Source organism: Leptodactylus fuscus, chromosome 1 (genome assembly GCF_031893055.1).
Source record: "Leptodactylus fuscus isolate aLepFus1 chromosome 1, aLepFus1.hap2, whole genome shotgun sequence".
Taxonomy (NCBI): domain Eukaryota; kingdom Metazoa; phylum Chordata; class Amphibia; order Anura; family Leptodactylidae; genus Leptodactylus; species Leptodactylus fuscus.
The window spans coordinates 20,356,919-20,383,819 of record NC_134265.1 but is presented as its reverse complement, the minus strand read 5'-3'; the positions used below and the strand labels follow the sequence as shown (position 1 = coordinate 20,383,819).

General features: G+C 45.4%; 1 protein-coding gene across 1 annotated transcript in view; it reads right to left on the bottom strand.

The window, feature by feature from the left end:
* Positions 1-26,901, bottom strand: part of ADAMTS12 (ADAM metallopeptidase with thrombospondin type 1 motif 12) — a 343,281-nt gene that overhangs the window by 97,485 nt on the left and 218,895 nt on the right. Inside the window, exons 8-13 of the mRNA XM_075268182.1 lie at positions 26,244-26,387; positions 23,134-23,278; positions 20,757-20,849; positions 18,797-18,942; positions 18,169-18,338; positions 16,173-16,306 (exon numbers count right to left, since the gene is read on the bottom strand). Coding sequence (XP_075124283.1) covers positions 16,173-16,306; positions 18,169-18,338; positions 18,797-18,942; positions 20,757-20,849; positions 23,134-23,278; positions 26,244-26,387 — 832 coding nt within the window. The remainder of the gene's footprint in view (positions 1-16,172; positions 16,307-18,168; positions 18,339-18,796; positions 18,943-20,756; positions 20,850-23,133; positions 23,279-26,243; positions 26,388-26,901) is intronic.

Below are 26,901 nucleotides of genomic sequence, written 5' to 3'. Positions count from 1 at the left end.
GAAACATCCGAACCCAAAATGAACCAACTCTTTGACTATCTCTTTAATATTCAGATTTTGAGCAGGTTTGGTGGTGGCCTCTTGGAAAAATTGCGGTGGGGTCTCCCATTCCACCTACCTTACCCCCAGTAAGGTCAATGAGAATGATAAAGATAGCCAAAGTAGAGACTCATTTAGATTTCAAGAGACCTACACAGGTGGTTGTCCATCTTTCCACATCTTCATCAGCTATAGTGTGCTGTGACCGCCCTTGTTTTGACTTTATCCAGGTTACCAAACTTTAAACATGTTCTGCCTGATTTCCATATCGACTCTGTTCTGCGTGACCTGACCTCACCCTGATTTCTTTTTTAACTCTGTGCTACTTTCCCTGTCCTCAGCATGATTTCTTTTTCTACTCTGTACTGTCTTCCCTGCCCTCAGCATGATTTCTGTTTGGACTGTGTACTGGGGTCTTGACCTCAGCCTGATTTCTGTTTTAACTCTGTGCTGCCTGTCCTGACCTCAGCCTGAATTCTGTTTTGACTGCGCTGTCTGAACTGACCTCAGCCTGATTTCTGTTTGGACTCTGTGCAGTCTGCCCTGACCTCAGCCTGAATTCTGTTTTGACTCTGTGCAGCTCGTCCTGACCTCAGCCTGATTTCTGTTTTGACTCTTTGCAGCCTGCCCTGACCTCAGCCTGATTTCGGTTTTGACTCTGTGCAGCTCGTCCTGACCTCAGCCTGATTTCTGTTTTGACTCTTTGCAGCCTGCCCTGACCTCAGCCTGAATTCTGTTTTGACTCTGTGCAGCTCGTCCTGACCTCAGCCTGATTTCTGTTTTGACTCTTTGCAGCTCGTCCTGACCTCAGCCTGATTTCTGTTTTGACTCTTTGCAGCCTGCCCTGACCTCAGCCTGATTTCTGTTTTGACTCTGTGCAGCTCGTCCTGACCTCAGCCTGATTTCTGTTTTGACTCTTTGCAGCCTGCCCTGATCTCAGCCTGATTTCTGTTTTGACTCTGTGCAGCTCGTCCTGACCTCAGCCTGATTTCTGTTTTGACTCTTTGCAGCCTGCCCTAACCTCAGCCTGATTTCTGTTTTGACTCTTTGCAGCTCGTCCTGACCTCAGCCTGATTTCTGTTTTGACTCTTTGCAGCCTGCCCTGACCTCAGCCTGATTTCTGTTTTGACTCTGTGCAGCTCGTCCTGACCTCAACCTGATTTCTGTTTTGACTCTTTGCAGCCTGCCCTAACCTCAGCCTGAATTCTGTTTTGATGCTGTGCTGCCTGTCCTGACCATTGGCTTGTTAACCACAACACTCAAACTCTGCCTGTCCTACTGTGCACATCACTGACCCCTGCCCTAACCCTGACTTTCCCACTGCCCAAATCTCTGCCTGTTCTCTTTGGTTCAGCTCCTACTAATCTGAGACTACTCCTAAAGATAGTCACCTGGTAATTACTTCCAGCATGCCCTTCATATCCTCATAGGGGATCAAAGTGTAAAAACCTGGGGTCCGGTTAGATAACACCCTCCGGAGTAGCTCCAAGTGATATCAGTTTAGTAGCACAGTGGGTTACAATATCACCTATTTTAGTATGCGGCTGCTCTGCAGAGTGAACATTGGTCCAAGCCCCACTGAAGCTCCACCCCTTGGACTCATTCGGAGATAGACACACCCCCTAGACTCACTTAGTAAAAAAAAATATGACAAATTGCTGATTTTAGCACTGAAAACGACCCTGTTTTAGAGAATATCTTTTACTATAACAGATTGCAATTTTATGACAGTGGCAGATGCTCCATAAATAACATCGTCTACTCTCTTGCTTTTCCGCCACCGCCATCCCCCAACGCTACTGCTATTATCCAGCGGTAAATGACATTTAGGATCCAGTGAATGTAGCAGGAGCAGAGTAACGTCACAGTAAGGAAGTTAATGAAGCAAGTGGAGGACCCTCAGAAATACCATGTGACCGCTCCAGGTGCTTGTTCATAAGACAGAAATACGAGACAAAGGATGGAGGGCAGAGAAGAGGACCCCTTTAAATGAGATTAATAGTGGACGACATAACAGCACTGATACGTTCCGTCAGCTCTCATGGGCTCCCTCACAATGTCCAATGCAGTGTCCCAAGGTCGTCAGTCATTTTTGGGCCTCGTCACACGTATATGTCAGTGTGCCCCACATGACCCCCGGACCTGTCATGTCACACAAGAGGCCTGAAGAAGACTGAAAACACTGCAGAAAGTACAGTGGGCGCCACAAGGTAGTCCAGGAGCGAAGGTAGACAAGTATAAGTGTTACTGAGCCCAGTGATCTGCCCTAGTGATATACAAGGGCTAATGTTACCTGCAGCGCCACCAGAGGCGAGAGGAGGTATTACAAAAAACTGATGGACTTTCGGCTTCCAAAGTCACACAGTATATGGACAAAGGTACAGTAGAAGTTTGCATGAAGAACAATATGATGATGTAAGAAAGGAGTTAGGTTTATGCGGAGAGGACATGTCTGGCGGTACAAGCTGTTAAGATGTGATGACACCTGGAACAAGGAAAGTACCAGCTAGGGGCAACATAGTGGTTCAGTGGTTAGCACTGCAGCCTTGCAGCGCTGGAGTCTTGGGTTCGAATCCTGCCAGGAACAACATCTGCAAGGAGTTTGTATGTTCTCCCCGTGTTTGCGTGGATTTCCTCCCATTCTACAAAGACATACTGATAGGAAAAAAAAGTACATTGTGATCCCTATATGGGGCTCACAATCTACATAAAAAAAAGGAAAGTAGCAGCTGAATATATGGAATGAACTAATGGGTCTTCTCCCTATTACAGAATCTAATTCCATTGACCCTAATCCAATTACTAGACATTGGCGCCGAGCACATACGTGATGCATTACAAAGCCAGCTGCCACCTTTCATTTGCTCAGTGCTTGTGAGATTTTCCCTGTTCTACATGTGACTAATGGAGATCTGAACCGTTCTCCGCCTCGGAGGTATTTGTCTTCCATATCTGGTGCCCATTACCATAGGGCACGCCAAGCATCAGCAGGACCCGAGTTGTTATTGTGACACCATTCATCACAAGGCTCAATAAGAACTTGGCGCCCGCGAAGGGGCAAAGAACATAGTCAGTGACAGATTAAGAGGTAAGGGTCAGTGCAGTCTCAAAATAATAGAGAAATGGGGATGCTGCAAAATTAGATGTGACAGCAAATAAACAGAATAGTAAGACATGGAGGGCGCAGTCATATGGAGATCCAATGCAGAGTAAATTCTACTGTGAATAGAGATCTGTGCGGATTCTGTATATAAGATATAACTCACACTAGTGATGTCATCCACTGGGGTCACTAAACCCTGAACATACAGAAACCATCCCCTCATGTGCTGTCACTATTATCTTACATCACGACCCTGCTACACACACAATTCCAGCTCTGCTATACCAGTGACTCCAGGTGTTCTGCACTACCACAGCTCTGCTTCATCTCTGCACTACAACAGCTCTGCTTCATCTCTGCACTACCACAGCTCTGCTTCATCTCTAAACTACAACAGCTCTGCTTCATCTCTGAACTACCACAGCTCTGCTTCATCTCTGCACTACCACAGCTCTGCTTCATCTCTGCACTACAACAGCTCTGCTTCATCTCTGAACTACAACAGCTCTGCTTCATCTCTGCACTATCACAGCTCTGCTTCATCTCTGAACTACAACAGCTCTGCTTCATCTCTGAACTACAACAGCTCTGCTTCATCTCTGCACTACCACAGCTCTGCTTCATCTCTGAACTACCACAGCTCTGCTTCATCTCTGCACTATCACAGCTCTGCTTCATCTCTGCACTATCACAGCTCTGCTTCATCTCTGCACTATCAAAGCTCTGCTTCATCTCTGCACTACCACAGCTCTGCTTCATCTCTGCACTATCACAGCTCTGCTTCATCTCTGCACTATCACAGCTCTGCTTCATCTCTGCACTATCACAGCTCTGCTTCATCTCCGCACTATCACAGCTCTGCTTCATCTCTGCACTATCACAGCTCTGCTTCATCTCCGCACTATCACAGCTCTGCTTCATCTCTGCACTATCACAGCTCTGCTTCATCTCTGCACTACCACAGCTCTGCTTCATCTCCGCCCTACCACAGCTCTGCTTCATCTCTGCACTACCACAGCTCTGCTTCATCTCCGCCCTATCACAGCTCTGCTTCATCTCTGCACTATCACAGCTCTGCTTCATCTCTGCACTACCACAGCTCTGCTTCATCTCTGAACTACCACAGCTCTGCTTCATCTCTGCACTACCACAGCTCTGCTTCATCTCTGAACTACCACAGCTCTGCTTCATCTCTGTACTACCACCGCTCTGCTTCATCTCTGCACTACTACATCTCTGCTTCATCTCTGCACTACCACAGCTCTGCTTCATCTCTGTACTACCACAGCTCTGCTTCATCTCTGCACTACCACAGCTCTGCTTCATCTCTGCACTACCACAGCTCTGCTTCATCTCTGAACTACAACAGCTCTGCTTCATCTCTGAACTACAACAGCTCTGCTTCATCTCTGCACTACAACAGCTCTGCTTCATCTCTGCACTACCACAGCTCTGCTTCATCTCTGCACTACCACAGCTCTGCTTCATCTCCGCACTACCACAGCTCTGCTTCATCACTACACTACCACAGCTCTGCTTCATCTCTGCACTACAACAGCTCTGCTTCATCTCTGCACTACCACAGCACTGCTTCATCTCCGCACTACCACAGCTCTGCTTCATCACTACACTACCACAGCTCTACTTCATCTCTGCACTACCACAGCTCTGCTTCATTTCTGCACTACCACAGCTCTGCTTCATCTCTGCACTATCACAGCTCTGCTTCATCTCTGCACTATCACAGCTCTGCTTCATCTCTGCACTATCACAGCTCTGCTTCATCTCTGCACTACCAAAGCTCTGCTTCATCTCTGCACTATCAAAGCTCTGCTTCATCTCTGCACTATCATAGCTCTGCTTCATCTCTGCACTATCACAGCTCTGCTTCATCTCTGCACTATCACAGCTCTGCTTCATCTCTGCACTATCACAGCTCTGCTTCATCTCTGCACTATCACAGCTCTGCTTCATCTCCGCACTATCACAGCTCTGCTTCATCTCTGCACTATCACAGCTCTGCTTTATCTCCGCACTACCACAGCTCTGCTTCATCTCTGCACTACCACAGCTCTGCTTCATCTCTGCACTACCACAGCTCTGCTTCATCTCTGCACTACCACAGCTCTGCTTCATCTCTGCACTATCACAGCTCTGCTTCATCTCTGCACTATCACAGCTCTGCTTCATCTCTGCACTATCACAGCTCTGCTTCATCTCTGCACTATCACAGCTCTGCTTCATCTCCGCACTATCACAGCTCTGCTTCATCTCTGCACTATCACAGCTCTGCTTTATCTCCGCACTACCACAGCTCTGCTTCATCTCTGCACTACCACAGCTCTGCGTCATCTGTGCACTATCACAGCTCTGCTTCATCTCTGCACTATCACAGCTCTGCTTCATCTCCGCACTATCACAGCTCTGCTTCATCTCCGCACTATCACAGCTCTGCTTTATCTCCGCACTACCACAGCTCTGCTTCATCTCTGCACTACCACAGCTCTGCGTCATCTGTGCACTACCACAGCTCTGCTTCATCTCTGCACTACTACATCTCTGCTTCATCTCTGCACTACCACAGCTCTGCTTCATCTCTGCACTACCACAGCTCTGCTTCATCTCTGCACTACCACAGCTCTGCTTCATCTCTGCACTACCACAGCTCTGCTTCATCTCTGCACTATTACAACTCTGCTTCATCTCTGCACTACCACAGCTCTGCTTCATCACTACACTACCACAGCTCTACTTCATCTCTGCACTACAACAGCTCTGCTTCATCTCTGCACTACCACAGCTCTGCTTCATCTCTGAACTACAACAGCTCTGCTTCATCTCTGAACTACAACAGCTCTGCTTCATCTCTGCACTACCACAGCTCTGCTTCATCTCTGCACTATCACAGCTCTGCACTACCACAGCTCTGCTTCATCTCTGCACTACTACATCTCTGCTTCATCTCTGCACTACCACAGCTCTGCTTCATTTCTGCACTACCACAGCTCTGCTTCATCTCTGCACTACAACAGCTCTGCTTCATCTCCGCACTACCACAGCTCTGCTTCATCTCTGCACTACCACAGCTCTGCTTCATCTCCGCACTACCACAGCTCTGCGTCATCTGTGCACTATCACAGCTCTGCTTCATCTCTGCACTACTACATCTCTGCTTCATCTCTGCACTACAACAGCTCTGCTTCATCTCCGCACTACCACAGCTCTGCTTCATCTCTGCACTACCACAGCTCTGCTTCATTTCTGCACTACCACAGCTCTGCTTCATCTCTGCACTATCACAGCTCTGCTTCATCTCTGCACTATCACAGCTCTGCTTCATCTCTGCACTATCACAGCTCTGCTTTATCTCCGCACTACCACAGCTCTGCTTCATCTCTGCACTACCACAGCTCTGCGTCATCTGTGCACTATCACAGCTCTGCTTCATCTCTGCACTATCACAGCTCTGCTTCATCTCCGCACTATCACAGCTCTGCTTCATCTCCGCACTATCACAGCTCTGCTTTATCTCCGCACTACCACAGCTCTGCTTCATCTCTGCACTACCACAGCTCTGCGTCATCTGTGCACTACCACAGCTCTGCTTCATCTCTGCACTACTACATCTCTGCTTCATCTCTGCACTACCACAGCTCTGCTTCATCTCTGCACTACCACAGCTCTGCTTCATCTCTGCACTACCACAGCTCTGCTTCATCTCTGCACTACCACAGCTCTGCTTCATCTCTGCACTATTACAGCTCTGCTTCATCTCTGCACTACCACAGCTCTGCTTCATCACTACACTACCACAGCTCTACTTCATCTCTGCACTACAACAGCTCTGCTTCATCTCTGCACTACCACAGCTCTGCTTCATCTCTGAACTACAACAGCTCTGCTTCATCTCTGAACTACAACAGCTCTGCTTCATCTCTGCACTACCACAGCTCTGCTTCATCTCTGCACTATCACAGCTCTGCACTACCACAGCTCTGCTTCATCTCTGCACTACTACATCTCTGCTTCATCTCTGCACTACCACAGCTCTGCTTCATTTCTGCACTACCACAGCTCTGCTTCATCTCTGCACTACAACAGCTCTGCTTCATCTCCGCACTACCACAGCTCTGCTTCATCTCTGCACTACCACAGCTCTGCTTCATCTCCGCACTACCACAGCTCTGCGTCATCTGTGCACTATCACAGCTCTGCTTCATCTCTGCACTACTACATCTCTGCTTCATCTCTGCACTACAACAGCTCTGCTTCATCTCCGCACTACCACAGCTCTGCTTCATCTCTGCACTACCACAGCTCTGCTTCATTTCTGCACTACCACAGCTCTGCTTCATCTCTGCACTATCACAGCTCTGCTTCATCTCTGCACTATCACAGCTCTGCTTCATCTCTGCACTATCACAGCTCTGCTTCATCTCTGCACTACCAAAGCTCTGCTTCATCTCTGCACTATCATAGCTCTGCTTCATCTCTGCACTATCACAGCTCTGCTTCATCTCTGCACTATCACAGCTCTGCTTCATCTCTGCACTATCACAGCTCTGCTTCATCTCTGCACTATCACAGCTCTGCTTCATCTCCGCACTATCACAGCTCTGCTTCATCTCTGCACTATCACAGCTCTGCTTCATCTCTGCACTATCACAGCTCTGCTTTATCTCCGCACTACCACAGCTCTGCTTCATCTCTGCACTACCACAGCTCTGCTTCATCTCTGCACTACCACAGCTCTGCTTCATCTCTGCACTACCACAGCTCTGCTTCATCTCTGCACTATCACAGCTCTGCTTTATCTCTGCACTACCACAGCTCTGCTTCATCTCTGCACTACCACAGCTCTGCTTCATCTCTGCACTATCACAGCTCTGCTTCATCTCTGCACTATCACAGCTCTGCTTCATCTCTGCACTATCACAGCTCTGCTTCATCTCTGCACTATCACAGCTCTGCTTCATCTCTGCACTATCACAGCTCTGCTTCATCTCTGCACTATCACAGCTCTGCTTCATCTCCGCACTATCACAGCTCTGCTTCATCTCTGCACTATCACAGCTCTGCTTCATCTCTGCACTATCACAGCTCTGCTTCATCTCCGCACTATCACAGCTCTGCTTCATCTCTGCACTATCACAGCTCTGCTTTATCTCCGCACTACCACAGCTCTGCTTCATCTCTGCACTACCACAGCTCTGCGTCATCTGTGCACTCACAGCTCTGCTTCATCTCTGCACTATCACAGCTCTGCTTCATCTCCGCACTATCACAGCTCTGCTTCATCTCTGCACTATCACAGCTCTGCTTTATCTCCGCACTACCACAGCTCTGCTTCATCTCTGCACTACCACAGCTCTGCTTCATCTCTGCACTATCACAGCTCTGCTTCATCTCTGCACTACCACAGCTCTGCTTCATCTCTGCACTACCACAGCTCTGCTTCATCTCTGCACTACCACAGCTCTGCTTCATCTCCGCACTACCACAGCTCTGCTTCATCTCCGCACTACCACAGCTCTGCTTCATCTCTGCACTACCACAGCTCTGCTTCATCTCTGCACTACCACAGCTCTGCTTCATCTCTGCACTATCACAGCTCTGCTTCATCTCTTCACTATCAAAGCTCTGCTTCATCTCTGCACTACCACAGCTCTGCTTCATCTCTGCACTATCACAGCTCTGCTTCATCTCTGCACTATCAAAGCTCTGCTTCATCTCCGCACTACCACAGCTCTGCTTCATCTCTGCACTACCACAGCTCTGCTTCATCTCCGCACTACCACAACTCTGCTTCATCTCTGCACTATCACAGCTCTGCTTCATCTCTGCACTATCACAGCTCTGCTTCATCTCTGCACTACCACAGCTCTGCTTCATCTCTGAACTACAACAGCTCTGCTTCATCTCTGCACTACCACTACTAGGATTCATTGTAACTCCCGCAGTTTGGCTTCATTGCTGAACATGCACATTGTATTGAATGTGAGGCAGAGCCCATTGTGCTTGCACCGCCAGGCATGTTCTCTCAGCAGAACCAGACCCCCCACCCAACCACCATCCATTTTTTATGGACCCCACATGGCTTATGACCCACACTCTATATAAGACCCCCTTTTTTACACCCCCCACACAGTCTAGGACCCCCTTTTTTTTATACCCCCCCCCCCCCCCCCTGCACCGCTAAGTTTAGGACCCCTTTTCCCCCCTCATGCCTGACAGATTAGCAATATTTTTTCCTCATCTGTCCATGCTCCTTTCCTGTCCGTTCTCCTGTAGTCGACTCCGAAGAACGTCAGAATGCTCCACGTTGCGTCCTGGTGTTCTTCAACGTTGTGACATAAGTGCGGCGCCGACTAGAGGTGGCAGCGGAGGGCGGCTTGGACAGGAGTGTGAACAGGTGAGTAAATATGTATTGGTTTCTGCATATTCCAATAACACAAGAAGTAGCTGCTGATTAAAAAAATGACATGAGGCGCCGCCCGAGGCCATCGCCTCAAGTCGCCCCATGGAAGATGCGCCTCTGCCTACACCCCACTAGTAGCTGCCCATTTTCTTTCATCCAACATACCAAGGTCTGGTTCCCTCTTGCAATATCCAGGAGGGGACACTCACATGTAAGAGGAGAGGGAGACCCCTGCCCCGCAGGTTAGCCGACGGAAATGTTTCATACTGTGTCCTTCTATGGGGTCTTCAGCACACGGTGATACCGGATGTCGTCTCTAATAGCTAAAGAAACTTAGTTGCCAAACTTTGTCGGCCGCTGTAACTTGCGACTCACTAATATCTGCGCCGCTTTACCGTCTGTCCTGAAATCCTCTTTAAATACCCGAGTAGGATTTGAGACAACATAAGAGTGTCTTCTGTCCGCCACGTTTCATGTCCACATTATCTTAGGCCAGCCGCTTGTCTGGAATTAGGATTAGCTTCAAAATTTTTCTTAATCCAATGGAAATACAGAACGTGGCCCTTGTAGATACGTGAGAGGAGGGGTCCCGCGTTATGGGATTATAGCAGGGGGCCATCGCTGCAACTTGTAGGATGCACCATTTACTCTCGAGTCTCCGCTGTCTCCATATTGTGACAATTTACTTTACGCCTGCGTGCCCTCGCCGGCCGCACTGTCGTACAGCTATTACCTCCCCCCACGGCTCCTATTAACAGATATACCAATGATGACAACCTGCAGGCTATATACAAGTGTATTGTATATAGTGGTCAGAGGATGGGAAGTGCTATAGGGGGCGTAGAGGTGGCAGACCTGGACCATAATGGGGAGCTGGGACCCACTATTACAGACAGTACATGACAAGTGGGGGCGCTGTGACAGATTTGATTCCAGGAGCTTCACTGCTATATAACAGACTGTCTGCTCAGGCTGCACTGACTTGTCTTAAGTCTCTTGCACTGAATTTGTTGGGATTGTCCCAGCCCAGAAGTGGGCATTCACAGGGGGTATCACGGTAATGGTAACTGGGCACCACTGGCCCAAAAGCCAACATTCGTCCTCTGTGCACTGTTGACACTTCTACATCAATGATCCCAGTCACTTCTCATCTCCAGGCCTGTACGGTATTATTTCCCAGCAGATATTAGTGGATGTCGGTGACACTGCGGAGACCCTGTATATAGCTAGTCCTGCTCTCCGATGATACATTGTATCCAGTCTAGACAACGCTCTGTATGCTCAACAGCCTGCACATATACATTGCAGCAAACTAGCAGAGAGATTTGTGCATCTGCTGCTGATGTATCCAGTCTAGACAATGCTCTGTGAGCTCAACACATCAGCAGCAGCTCCATTTGTGACTAATCTCTCTGCTAGTCATTGGGCCCAGGTCACTGGTGATCCGACCTTACTAATACAACTTTATATGGGCCCGGGTGCAAGCTTACCCTCATCTTACACCCCTTGCCACATAATAGATGAGGCCCCTGTTGTAGATTTTGGATTGGGTACCAGGTTCACCATGCCATGATGATGTATAGAGATGAGCGAACACCGTTCGATCGAGTAGGTATTAGATCGAATATCAGGCCATAAATTGGGGTTTGTGTCCATCCATTTGGGGAGTAAAGAAGGTTTCCAGGTATTTTCCCACTTTGATAGAGGTTTTTTTGAGTGTGGAAACTGTGTAGTTGTTAAGCTGTGATAGTGGGGTAATACTGTGACTTGGGCGTGTTACACTGGGTTCACACCTGCGTTTGGGGTCTCCGTTCTATGGTTTCCGTCTTCTGCATGCCAGAAGACGGAAACCATAGACCGGGTCCGGCCGTGAGCGGCGGTGAGCGTTTTAGGCTCTCCGCCGCGAAACCGGATTTTTTTATCCGGACACAGAGTACTGCATGTCCGACTCTGTGTCCGGATTATAAAACCCGGTTTCGCGGCGGAGAGCGCAAAACGCTCACTGCCGCGCACGGCCGGACAGCTTTCTCACCCATTCAAATGAATGGGTGAGAAAGTCTCCTGCAGGTTTCCGTATCCTGCCTGTGTTTTAGGCAGGAAACGGAAACCTAAGTACGGAGACCGGGCCGCAGATGTGAACGAGCCCTTAGATGCCCCCAGACATACTTCCCCTGCTGTCCCAGTTGCATTGCAGAGGTGTTGTCATCATTTCCTGAGGTGTCATAGTGGACTTGGTGACTCTCCTGAGTCGAATGGTGGGTTCCCCTGAAACGAAGCATTTTTCCCCATAGACTATAATGGGGTTCGATATTCGATTGAATAGTCGAATATTGAGCGGCTATTCGAAACAAATAACGAATATCGGATATTTTACTGTTCGATCATCTCTAATGATCTATACTGAGCACCCCTTCCCCAGACCACTGTATATAGGGAGTATACCCGCCCTAAACCTAATAAAGTGGTCGCTGACTATACGGCTCATAATGAACAACTAAACTAAACCGTATCTCGAGCGCGTGTCTCGCAACTTATAAATATTCCAATAGACTTCTACTGATTAGAAGTAAATGATACGGCGGGGCTCGCGCGAGGACCACGCAGGAGATTAAAAACCGCCTATTGACGGCAGCCACAAACAAGACGGCGTTTCATCTGCCTGATTAAGTCCTCCAGTGACTTATTATCCGAGAGGAGACATCCAGACAAGATGCCTAATACATAAGTCAATTACAGGCCCGGACTAAACACAAGGAAAACGCTGGCGTAGACACGCCATTACCATAATATATATGTATGTGTCAGCCGCGCAAAACTGCTCTGCCAGCCCTCCGATCCTCACTGCCAGGAAAGAAACTGCAGAGAAATACATAAATTACCCAGAAAGTATTTGTAGGGATTTTTCATCTTCATTTTATTGTATATTTTAATAGGGTCATTACATTACTGACTTCCTCCATTCACCACTAGGGGGCGCTAGTGATATACATGTGCACTAGCTGTAAGAAGGGGTTAATGGAGTGATCTGGGACTATCCATACGAGAGACCATCAACCTATAGAATATAGACCCTCAGCCCGGCGGGGCCAAGTCCTTAGATTGTGTCTGCGCCTTGTATTGTAGTTCACAGCAAGTCAAAAAGTGAGAAGCTGTGCTTAATAGAAAACCAAGATGGCATGTGAGTGACTATAGAGGGCTGCAGCCCCTTTTATCAGCTACTTGTGGGTTGGTAGTTTGTATAATAAAATATAAATAAGCTAAATACAATAAATCACAATAAAATATAATAAAAAAAATGTAAAATACAATAAATTACTATAAAATATAAATAAATAAATTAAATAAAAAATACAAGAAAATATAAATAAATAAAATACAAAACAAATAAATTACAAGAAAATATAAATAAGTAAAATAAAAAAAATACAAGAAAATATAAATAAGTAAAATAAAAAAAATACAAGAAAATATAAATAAATACCGTATATATTCGAGTATAAGCCGAATTTTTCAGCATAGTTTTTGTGCTGAAAAAGTGAACCTCGGCTTATACTCGAGTCAATTGAAAATGTCGCATGACTGGTCCACAGTGAAAGACACCTGTGGGTGACCGCTGGAGCAGTGGTGAGGTATTGCTGTCTCCAGGACCGTCCCAAGATGTTTCCAGAGATGGAAACATCTTAAGGTGGCCCTGGAGACAGCGCTGCCTCACCGACCACCAATCGGCAGCAGCGCTGCTCCAGCGGCCGCCCACAGGTGTCTTTCACTGCGGACCAGTCATGTGATATTTTCAATTACCATATTGACTCGAGTCAATACGGTAATTGACTCAACCGTATTGACTGCAGCGGGCCTCCGCTCCAGTACCAGCCCCCTCCCCCAGCTACATCACACACTGGTGACGTGGCCTTGTTAGCTCAGGCCCGCACCCGGCGTGTGTCGATGATGTTTTACTGCGTCACATGGTCTGGGATATTACCATATAGGCCCAAAGCCTGTGCTAGCAGTATCATATAGGCCCAAAGCCTGTGCTAGCAGTAACAAAAAGTTGCCATACAGCTTCAAAGCCTGTGCTAGCAGTAACAGGTTATTACTACTAGCACAGGCTTTGGGCCTATATGGTAATATCCCAGACCACGTGACGTCTGGGATATTACCATATAGGCCTGAAGCCAGCTAGGATTAACATGAGCACAAACATAATATCATGCATTTTTCCCCCTCGGCTTATACGCTAGTCAATAAGTTTTCCCCATTTTTTGTGGTAAAATTAGGGGGGTTGACTTATACTCGAGTATATACGGTAAGTAAAATAAAAAATGCAAGAAAATATAAATGAAATATCCTATTAATATTATAAATGGGAAAGTTTGTGAGTTTGGATGTTTGTGGGTTTGTGTGTTCGGATGTTTGTTAGTCAATCACGCAAAACCCGCTCGACCGATTTGGCTGAAATTTTCCACAAACATAGTTAATACACCCGATTGCGCAATAGGTTACTTTTCGTCACAATAGCGCACATACGTTTTTCCCAGGACCCCCACAAACCCCAAACTCACATCACCATCTCTGCAATCTCACACACTTTGGACCATAGCAAGCCACAAAATTCATATTGCCCTCTACAGCCTCGCCCCTAACCCCACACATTCACATATACATATACTTTACCACTTTGCCCCTCACCTTAACGATACTCCAGGAGGCGCTCTTTAACGCTCCGGAGCAGCCATGTTTGCCAACCCCCACCGCTATGACAATCCGCGACACCGCCCACCCATGTCAATACCCCTAGGCGGTCTAATAAATGCAAAAAAAAAGTTTAAAAAAAGTAAAAAAAATATTAAAAACAAAAAAAAAAAAGGATTAAAAATTCAAATCACCCCCCTTTCCCTAGAACACATATAAAAGTAGTTAAAAACTGTGAAACACATACATGTTAGGTATCCCCGCGTCCAAAATCGCCCGCTCTACAAAGCTATACAAATATTTTTCCTGTTCGGTAAACGCCGTAGCGGGAAAAATGGTCAAAAGTGCCAAACCGCCATTTTTTCACTGTTTTGATTCTGATAAAAATTTGAATAAAAAGTGATCAAAGCAATAACATTTCCTGAAGATGGTAGAACTACAAAGTACACCTGGTCCCGCAAAAAAAGACGCCCTATACATCCCCGTATATGCAGGTATAAAAAAGTTACGGCTGTCGGAATATGGCGACTTTTCAAAAAAAAATGTTTTAACAGTTTTGGATTTGTTTTTAAGGGGTCAAAATGTAACTAAAACCATATAAATTTGGTATCCCCGGAATTGTAACGAAACACAGAATACAGGGGACATGTCATTTTGGTTGCACAGTGAACTCCGTAAAACCAAAGCCTGTAAGAAAGTCGCAGAAATGCATTTTTTCTTGAAATCCACCCCATTTTGAATTTTTTCCCTGCTTCCCAGTACATTATATAGAATAAATAATGGCGGCATCATGAAGAAAAATTTGTCCCGCAAAAATTAAGACCTCATATGGCTCTGGGAGCGGAGAAATAAAAAAGTTATGGGGTTTAGAAGGAGGGGAGTCAAAAACGAAAATCCAAAAATGCCATCGGGGGGAAAGGGTTAACTTCAAATACCTCTGTCCCAAAGTCACTATGTAAAGTTTCTCACAACACCGTATATATAGCAGCTCAAATACAAAGTAACTGCAACACAAAAGTCTCACGTATTCTCTGAATTACAGCAACAACAAGATACAAAGTTACATTTCATATCCCATCCCTTATACACACTACGAAAACCTTACCCACGCCTGTATATACCCACTGCTACAATCACCGCAGACGAAGTCGCGGGTACCAGCTAGTAAATAAATAAAAGACATAATTCAATACATTATAATACAATATAAATAAACAAAATAAAAAATAAAATGCAAAACTCAATAAAGTACAAGAAAATAGAAATAAAATATAAAATGCAACAAATATTAAATATACAGTAAATCTGTAAAATATAAATACAAGGTTCGGTCAGAGATCATTCCTGTTCAGGTGTATATGTGTTGTGCGCCATTTCAATAATTCGCCCCAGTTTACTGTCACTTTAGTTTGCTATAGGGGACAAGTGACTTTAACAGTTTGGTTGAATATTTTCAATGTATAGCAGCTGCAGAATAGTAGCCGTATACAATTCTTGATTCTCATAAGATCTCATTCTGTGCTCAGCTCTGGGGTTGAGCCAATCTTGAGATTTCAGAATCGATTTTAAAATCCGATTTCCTATCATTTTCCAGCCGATCGCAATCGCAAAATTTGCTCGATTGCCGATTGGGATCCGATCTTTCCCGATCCCGATCACTCAACCCCACTCAGCTCTGATCTGCTCTTCACCATCTCCAGACTTCTCCCCAGCCATCCCTTATACTTGCTACCATGTTACATTAGACTGTTGTCCACAATTGCATCCTGGGAAGTCTAGAAGCTTCCATACGTCTGCTGTCAGGCATCTTGTGCCCTCATCTCCTGTCTCCTTCCCCCCTGCTATATACACTGTTGTACATGGCCACTGCATGCAGTCACATCATCTAACATGAAATAGAAGTAAGTGAAACATACCAAATACCTTACACATGCCATTAATGCAGACATCTCTGCTGTCATTCCCCTCGAAACATGGCGTCCCGTCAATGACGGCGTCCAGGAGCTTGTCCACAAAATTAGCTTCTGAGTTTCGACAATGGAGTTCACAAGGATTCGCTGTGGGGAGAGAGAAGACAACATGAGCAATTGAACCCAATCCTCCATTCAGTAATACCAGTAGCCTAATACTGCGGGGCAGTGGCCCATAAGCTTTGGTGAACCAGTTACTGCAAAACTACAACTCCCAGCATGCCCTGATGGCGACGGCTGAAGAGACGCACAGGTTGGACACCACTACTGGTAGAAGTTTTTGCATGTTTGTGGAATCACCTCCAGCATTTGTCTACTGTACAGTACTGTTTTTTTTCTTTTTTTTTTGTTAATGGCAGGGTAAGTATCTGTAGTCCATGAATGTTGAAGAGTAAGTACCTGTAGCCCATCAATGGTAGGGTGTAAGCATCAGTAGTCCTTCAATGCCAAGGTGTAAGTACCTGCAGCCATTGCTGTAGCTCATCAATGGCAGGGTGTAAGTACCTGCACCCCATCAATGTCATGGGGTAAGTACATGCAGCCCACCAATGTTAGGATGAAAGCATCTGTAGACCTTCAATGGCAGGGTGTAAATACCTGTAGCCCTTCAAGGGAAGGGTATAAGTACATGCAGCTCATCAATGGCAGGGTGTAAGAATCTGTAGCCCCCCAATGGCAGAGTATAAGTACTTGTACCCCATTAATAGCAGGGTATAAGTACCTACAGGTCATGAATAGTAGGATGTAAAAAAATGCAGCAACTACATAAATAATACCGCCAAAATAATTGTACTGAAATATAAATCTCACAATGGAAAGAATGTAAACAAAGATCAAAAGCATCATTTTGAGAGTTTTTTTTTTTTTTTTTAAATGTAGATTGTGAGCCCCACATAGAGCTCACAATGTACATTTTTTCCTATCAGTATGTCTTTTTGTTTTGGAATATGGGATGGAAATCCATGCAAACATGGGGAGAACATACAAACTCCTTGCAGATGGTTTTATGCCCTTGGTGGGATTTGAGCACCAGGACTCCAGCGCTGCAAGGCTGCAGTGCTAACCACTGAGCCACCGTGTGGCCCCTTGGTTTTGTGGGTTTTGTTTGGCAAGAGAATGGCTTAATAATGGCCCGCTAACAGACAAGCAGACTTGCCAACTCTCCCAGAACATCCAAAAGGTTTCGTAAACCCCCAGAACCCGCGGGAGAACTGGCGAATATCCAATGGCCAGATCCCTCCCTGAGCTGTGCTGGTGGTATGCCATGAGGAAGGGATAGGATCCCGAAACGCGTCGCCCTGTTGGTGAGATGTCACCTTTTTTATCGATTACTGAAATAAAAGTTACCGTACATTTGATAAAGTACCCCATGCTTTGGATGCCTCACATTACAGATGGAGCTGGATGTTATTTTTTGTATATTTGCTATTTTTGCCTTGATATCCACGAGGTTTCTGTGTTGTCGCGATGCACTATATATATATATATATATATATATATATATATATATATATATATACGCGTATACGTGGTGGACTTATTTGATTTTCAGTGATCAGCTTTAATGTCTACAGAGCCAGTCAGGAAATACAAGCTGATTTGGGATCGGTTAATATGGGCAACAAGCCCAGCTAGATAAATGAGGCCTTCATGGCTATTACTAGTCTTGACCTCCATGGAATAAAGTAGAACATTCTACACAAATTTCCGTCTCACGACATCCCGGCCATCAATTCCTCTGTAATTCCATCCTGTCACGTCCCATTAGTGGGATCATAGCCCTGCGTCCATTAAAAATACTGTTTAGTGAGACCACGTACGAAATACCGCCACAACCTGCAATCTGACGCATTATAGGACATGACAGGGTACGGGCGGCGTGAGGAGTGGCGTTGTTGCAAACCGCTTCCCCCCACTTTCAGACATCCCTTTATATGGGGTTCACCTACCAGTATTATATATGGGATACCATGTATGCAGGTCATTTTTATACAGCACGGTATCAAACTCGGCGCACTGCATCTGGCGGAAGGACGGCTGGTTCTTCGGACACAGGTTTGTCTTACACATTCTGTAGCGCTTCCTTTCTCCCGTACAATATTTACCTCCAAACTTGGGCCTAGAAAATAGAAAACCAAAATGGATAAAATCACGCGGGGGCTTCCTCGAAGGGGGTCTAGGGCCAAAATTTCACGTTCGGGATCGGCTGGAAAATGATCGGAAATCGGATTTTGAAATCTCAAGATTGGCTCAACCCTAAAAGTGACTTTTCCCATAGAGAAGCATTGACTAGGGGTGAGCGATCAGGATAAGGAAAGATCGGATCCTGATCGTCGATCGAGCAAATTTCACGATGTTGATCGGGATCGGCTGGAAAATGATCAGAAATCGGATTTTAAAATCGATCCTGAAATCTGAAGATTGGCTCAACCCTAGTCTTAAGGAAAATGTTCTACCTTTTTGTGTCTACAGCTCCTAGGCAGACGCCGCATTCAATACAATAGCCCAAAACGGAGACACAGAAGGGAACCAAAACCTGCCAATGTGAACATACCCCAATAATCCCATGATACTCACTCAGGGTTGTTACATTTCCTCTCGGCACTCTGTACCCCGGCTCCGCACGTCCTGGTACAGTGTGACCAAGGCGTCCACGACCCCCAGCCTCCATTTACAGTATCCGGTTGTTTTCCTACAGTAACACACGCACCATTGATGCACCACTGGAAAGTGACATGGATAATATTGATATTAATAAGCATGATAAATAATAACGGCAGTGATGATATCATATCATAGGAACATACAGGAAGTGTCATGGCAGTCGGTAACTTTGTGTCCGCCCTTATTTTATCTGGGGTGAAGGGATTTCTTATCAAACCAATTCAATACAAAATCGCACCCTGGACAGCCTCCAATTCACATGATAGCCATGTATAGACATATATAACGGAGATGCCTTCTGATACAATCATGTGGTTTTGAAAAGCTAGTCATCTCATAACTAGAGACGGGTGAATTGGTTCGCAACAAACCTGATTCCACTCAAATATTCCAAATTGTTAGGTTTTTAACAAAACCAAACAATTTCGGATTCATCTCCAAAATGCGTAAATGATTATATTCTGGTGTTTGCTGAGACCTCATAGCCTAATAGGTGGTGTCATGATGATTGGGGTGCCCATGTCCCATGTGACTGGGCCTTAGCAGTGACCCCAGGTGCATTATATCACTGAAGAGTGCCAGACGCCGCAAGGAAGCCCTAAGGACTATAACAAATTTTTTTATATATTTGTCACCTTCCCTAGGCCTCCATCTATTATACTCTGGAGTCTGACGAGAAACCCCCCCCCAGTACAATAAATTCTAGATCTATCTAAATTTTAGATCTATCTGAAGTGGGGGTCCAAGTTGTCGAAACACAGAACGAAACAAATCTTTGGATGGTCACCCATCTTTACTCTGTAATCTTTTACTACTATTGATGAACTTCACAGTACAAGGTATTTTACATTGCATTAAACATATATATATTTTTTTATTAGAGAGTAGGTGCTTCTTTCTCCATTTATCTGGATTTTTGGCTCCACCACTTCTTGGTAAACTGACTTTCACTCTAAAATCTCTGCTGAATCAGTCTGTTAGATGTTTCAACTTACATGTGCCCATAGTAGTCTATGGAGAGTGGAAGCGAGTAGTTCATGGGAGGAAACCCACAAACGTTACAGAGTCGAAGCCATGTCTAAAATTCCTACAAGTCAATGTGCAGACATGACCAACAATTACCAGAAGTGTATAGATGCAGTTATTGGTATACAAAGGGGGTCACACCAAATACCAGATACTGAAAGCAGAGGTTCACATACTTTCACCATTCACAGATACGTGATATTGGATCATTCTCTTGTGTAATAAATGACAGCAGCTAATATATTTGACTTATTTGTTCGGTTCTCTTTATCAACTTTTTGGACTTTTAGGAAATCACATGTGGCTTTAGGTCAAATTTAAGCGTAAAAATATAGAAAATTCTCAAGGGTTCCCAGGCTTTAAAGCTTCCCTGTAAAGGACCATCCAATCTGATAAGAATAAAACCTAAGGACCTTTCACCGCCCTCGCCAACATAGTTCCTGCTCCACTGATTCTGTCACAGTTGGAATTTTTTCTCTAGCCCCCACCATTCCTGAGCAATTAGTGTTGTTAATTTCACCACCTAATATGCTAATTAGATTCTGTACTGTCAGGAGGGAAGGACCAGCCCAGGACCGCCAACCTGACAGTAGAGAGTCTATCAGCAACTATTACTCAGAGATGGTGGGGGATAGAGAAATAATCCCAACTGTACCAGAATCAGTGGATCAGGGACTATTGAAGGATGTGAAGAGCTGAAGTTGGTGGAGATGGTAAAAGTTCCCCTTTGAGGATTAATTCTCTTCCAGGAACATGTAAGGAAAATAGGACAACACCTGATATCCAGAAGATAGATATTTGCCTTGTTCAGGCTTGTGAGTCCTAGAGGTGCACAGTACTATAATACCTTGTTGTCCCCACATCTGGTCCCATCTGCCGTAGCATCAAGTTTGGATCTACACGAATCCTTTACTGAGCACCACAAGGTCTGGCAGACATTCTGCAAGGAAGAAACATGAAGGTTATTAACAGCATTGTCCAAGAATCTGTGGCCTGAAAGGTTTACAAAAACAGCAATGTTACAAAATATTTAAAAAAAATCATCAAAAACACTTGTAAAAATTTCTGTGAAACCCAATAGTTGCCAAAGTCAGGATCAGAACCTTCACCAAAGACAGCAATCACCATGAGTTAGAAGTAGTAGTAATGCAACAGCCAAAGGCCCGCACCAAATTAACGATTAGGGTACCAGATGAAGAGATGGGAGCTTACTCAGGAATAAAGCCAAGGGTCAGAGAACCAGGAGTCCAAGGGTCAGAGAACCAGGAGTCCAAGGGTCAGAGAACCAGGAGTCCAAGGGTCAGAAAACCAGGAGTCCAAGGGTCAGAGAACCAGGATTCCAAGGGTCAGAAAACCAGGAGTCCAAGGGTCAGAGAACCAGGAGTCCAAGGGTGAGAGAACCAGGAGTCCAAGGGTCAGAAAACCAGGAGTCCAAGGGTCAGAGAACCAGGATTCCAAGGGTCAGAGAACCAGGAGTCCAAGGGTCAGAGAACCAGGAGTCCAAGGGTGAGAGAACCAGGAGTCCCAGGGTCAGAGAACCAGGAGTCCAAGGGTCAGAGAACCAGGAGTCCAAGGGTCAGAGAACCAGGAGTCCAAGGGTCAGAGAACCAGGAGTCCAAGGGTCAGAGAACCAGGAGTCCAAGGGTCAGAGAACCAGGAGTCCAAGGGTCAGAAATCCAGGAGTCCAAGGGTCAGAGAACCAGGAGTAGAATTACAAGTACCAGGAAGACAATACAAAGAGCAAAGTCAGGAACAAACCCAAAGTCAGGGTCAGAATCATGACCAAAGACAGAGAGTGGAACTTAGGGATACATGGTGGCTCAGTGGTTAGCACTGCAGCCTTGCAACACTGGAGTACTGGGTTCAAATCCCGCCATGAAGAACATCTGCAAGGAGTTTGAATGTTCTTCCCATGTTCTCTCTCCAAAGACATACTGATGGGGAAAATTTACATTGTGAGTCCTATATGGGACTCATAGTCTACATAAAAAAGAGGACCTTAGTCAAAGACGGAGCTAAAGGACAAATCCAGGCTCAGAATTACAAGTACCAGGTAGACAATCCAAGGAGCAAGTTCAGGAACAAACCCAAGGTCAGGATCAGAACTATCACCAAAGACAACAATAATCATTGGTTGAAGGCTGATGCAGAGGAACAATAGACTCTTGTGACGATTTTTTTTCCCACCCTTGTGTTTTTCTCATATTCCGGTACTTTATCATAATGGCTTATTCTATGTGCACTAGATTAGATTTCTTCCCTCTCCCAGAAAATCTATATTACTAAAGGTAAAGACGAGGATTCCAGATGAGTTGTAATATAACCAGGCAGCAATACCATCACTGGTTAATCATTATCCGGCACATCGGATGCGACGTACGTTTCCATTACTGGGATTAGAGGTTCCGGGTCTCTAATGGCCGTGCTAATAGTATGGAAAGTCACTAATCTGATTAACCGAGCAATTATTACTCCATATTACTAGACCATAATGAGAACCAACACTTAGGAGATCTGATCTGGCTTCAGCCTTCCTTATTGTTCAGAAAGTGAGACCTGTCTAGTAAATGTGTAGTAGAAGCATATATAATGAATAGGGTCAGGCTGGCCAATAGGAGCAGCAGAGGAACCTCCGGGGAACTTGGGCTTGGATTCATTCATGGGTTCCAGCAGAAGACCTTGGGGCAGTCACTTACATTGTGGAAAAGTAGGCTGATGATAAAGCACAGATTAGCAAGTCTGGTTCCCTATGTAACACACAAGTGGGGAAGTGGGGGACAGCTCCTGCTGCAGCCAAGTGCCTTACAGACAGGAAAATGGTCTAAGCTGAAGTCTGTGAGAGGGAGAGGAACTTGCTTGGTGTTGAATGAAATTAAAGTCACCGTCTGACTGGGAAACCTTTAAGGGATTGTCCACATGCAGCATAGATCATCAGTGCACCTGTTCTTTGGTGCACTGGAGTGAGAAGATTTATGATACATAGCCTTCCACTGTCAGAAAGGAGGAAATAACATTTCAATTGCAAAAATAGCAGTGAGTCAGGAGCATATAATCATGGAAGGATTCGGTGGTGGAGGCTGCTCACAAAATGAGTCTTTACTTACACCCCTGGGCCCATCTCATGTTGTCCCATTAGGTCTAGCCTGGGTGCTATACAGTGTCACTGCTTCAGTTTTTAGTCTACAAACCTTGTTAGCAAAAAAATCTATAGAGATGAGGCTTACATCCACTAATGCACAGAAGGTGGCGTTGGGTCCGTACTGGAGCTGGCACTGGTGGTTGACGTCGTATAACACCCCGGGGGCAATTAATGGAAGCTTAAAATCTTTCTTCGCTGGTAAATCATCCAGACAGGACCCCCAGCCCCGGCTGCAGAACGAGAAGAGAAATCAGACGCTATATTACACATGTATATTCAAATGAACAGAAAATCCAAGATCTGTCCAGTTTTGCCATCTGGAAACTGTCAAGAAGTATGCTGGATACTGTTCATGGAATTTATCATAGATATGAATGAGCCACATCCATCTGAACGGATTCAAGGTATGAAATACAGAAAATTAATTTAATAGGAGTAAAATGATCTGTCACTTGCATCAAACCTACTTGTTGACAGTTTCCATGCAGTATTTGAGGATACTTTATCTACCCCAAACAAGCCTAAAGTACTAGAGAATCAAGCCTACTTGTTCACATCTTACAGGCCATAGTTGAAGATATTTTTCTACGCTAAACAAACCTTAGAGTATTGGAGCCTCAAGTCTACTTGTTGACAGTTTCCAGGCAGTATTTGAGGATACTTTTTCTACCCCAAATAAGTCTACAGTACTGGAGCCTACTGCTTGACATCTTACAGGCTATAGCTGAGGATATTTTTCTTCTAAGAGTATTAGAGCCTCAGGTCTACTTGTTGACGGTTTCCAGGCAGTATTTGACAGTATTTTTTCTTCACCAAACAAAACTAAAAGTGCTGTAAAAATGGATATTTTGTCTTGAACCTGTGACTGTATATCCTTTGAGATCTGTATTTTGCCTTCCTGATACAGAGCTCCAAATCCACTTCATAGACATAGAGCCCAATGTTGTAATTCTCTCTGCCTGTAGCTACCACTGGAGGGCGCTCAAGAGCTTACTGCATACTGAAGTACTATGTAGTTTGCTTTATAAAGCTTGGCATTAGTTTGCTTTATAAAGCTTGGCATTGATCCCACCACCTACGATAGTACTGATCCCCTCACCAGCCGCACTTCAGACTGTCCATTCTCATCTTTTGAACCTGTCACAGAAGAGGAAGTCTCCCAGCTACTTTCTTCATCTCGCCCCACAACCTGCAGTAGTGACCCCTTCCCCTCACACCTTCTCCAATCTCTGTCCCCTGCTGTCACTGCTTACCTTACTAAAATATTTAACCTCTCTCTCTCTTCTGGAATCTTCCCATCCTCCTTCAAGCATGCTGTTATAACCCCGCTACTGAAAAAACCCTCCCTGGACCCGTCCTGTGCTGCTAACTAGCGACCCGTCTCTAACCTCCCCTTCATCTCTAAACTCTTGGAACGCCTGGTTTATTCTCGTTTAATCCGCTATCTCTCTGCTAACTCTCTGCTTGACCCCTTACAATCTGGTTTCCGCGCTCTGCACTCTACTGAAACAGCTCTCACAAGTCTCCAATGATCTACTAATGGCTAAATCCAATGGTGACTTCTCTCTTCTTATTCTTCTGGACCTCTCTGCAGCTTTTGACACTGTTGACCATCAACTTCTCCTCACTATGCTCCGCTCAGTCGGCCTCAATGACACTGCGCTCTCCTGGTTCTCCTCTTATCTCTCAGACCGCACTTTCTGTGTATCATTCGCGGGCTCTGTTTCCTCCCCTCTTTCCCTTGCTGTTGGGGTTCCTCAGGGCTCGGTCCTCGGCCCCCTGCTCTTTTCTCTCTACACAGCCCCCATTGGACAAATCATCGCCAGATTTGGCTTCAGGTACCATCTTTATGCTGATGACACCCAATTATACACATCTTCCCGTGACATCACCCCTGCACTCATACAGAACACCAGTGACTGTCTCTCTGCTGTCTCTAATATCATGTCCTCGCTCTATCTGAAACTAAATCTCTCTAAGACTGAACTACTACTGTTTCCACCATCTAATAGATCTGTCCCTGATATATCCATTGCAGTCTCAGGCCTTACTATAACTCCTAGGCAGCATGCCCGCTGCCTCGGGGTCATATTTGACTCAGACCTTTCCTTCACCCCTCATATTGAATCACTCGCACGTTCATGTCACCTCCACCTCAAAAACATCTCCAGAATACGCCCTTTCCTTACCAGAGATACACTAAAGACACTTATTGTCTCTCTGATTCATTCTCGCCTTGACTACTGTAATTCCTTACTAATCGGTCTTCCCCTCACTAAACTCTCTCCTCTACAATCTATTCTGAATGCAGCGGCCAGGCTCATCTATCAGGCTAGACGCTACAGCGATGCCTCCGGTCTGTGCCAGTCACTACATTGGCTGCCTATTCATTATAGAATAAAATATAAAGTTATTACTCTCATCCACAAGGCTCTCCATAATGCCGCACCTCCCTACATTTCTTCCCTCATCTCTGTCTACCGCCCAACCCGTGCTCTCCGCTCACTCAATGACCTAACACTTACATCCTCTATTATCAGAACCTCCCACGCTCGTATACAAGACTTCTCCCGAGCTGCACCACTTCTCTGGAATGCTCTACCCCGGACAATCAGATTAACTCCCAACTTCTACAGTTTCAAACGCAAACTAAAGACGCATCTTTTCAGACAAGCCTATCACAATTCCTAATGCACAAAATTGTCTGAACACTGTATAAGCAATGCCGCCCCTGCTACCTCTTGTGTCACCCCCTCTACCTCATAGATTGTAAGCTCTTTTGAGCAGGGCCCTCAGTCCCATTGTGTGAAATGACGTTCTTTGTTATGTATGTCTGTATCTGAACCCCATAAATTGTACAGCGCTGCGGAATATGTTGGCGCTATATAAATAAAATGTATTATTATTATTATTATAAAGCTAGCGGAAAATTAAGCATCTGCCTATTATTGAAATGAATAGGAGGTGGAATTTCGCTGTTTCTTCTGTGTGAACATGTCCTAAATGTATACGATAAGATCCGGAGCTCCCCCTAGTGGTGGCCATGGGCATCCAGAATATTATGTTTTTACTATATAGAGCTCAGGAGAAGTAAAATGGAGATCTGACTATTATAAAAATAGATTCAATTCTCAAAAAATTGCAAATGGGTGTCAATTAATAGTGCAAGAGCAATATCAATGGCAGGCGACTCACTCTAAGAACCGTGTGATGTATTCTTTGCTGCAGGGCGACCAAGTCAGTGGAGAGGTGTCATACTGCAGCTGACGGGACATTATGTACGGCTGTCCTCCACCCAATTCGCAGTCGTTCCCTTGTCCATCGTGCTGGATTCCGAAGCTGGATAACAATCACAACGGATGTTACATTTGTGCACAATATTCTATATAATTTCTATCTCTGTCATGTATATGGAGCCTTAAAGGGGTTTTCCAGGACTGTAATATTAATGACCAACCCCTAGGTAAAGTCTGACACCCGGGACCCCTGCTGATCAACTTGGACGGTCTCCACTTCCTTATATCAGGCCAGTGACATCATGTCCATTGATCACATGACCATGCTGCAGCTAAACTGCAATACCAAGCACAGCCACTATACAATGTATGGCGCTGTGCTTAGTAAGCAGTGAAGGCGCGGCAACAATCAATATCACAGTCCCTGAAAACTGCTTTAACAATACAGAAGGTTCAACTCGAAATGCAAACTTTATTTATTGCAAATATGGAGGCCGTGGCTTAGGTCATGAAAATTCTAGGGCCATTAATTCTGTCAATCCGGTCCTTCAGATACAATATTTATGCCCTGCAGGTCCTTACACCACAGGACATAACAACTACTGCTGCATGTTACT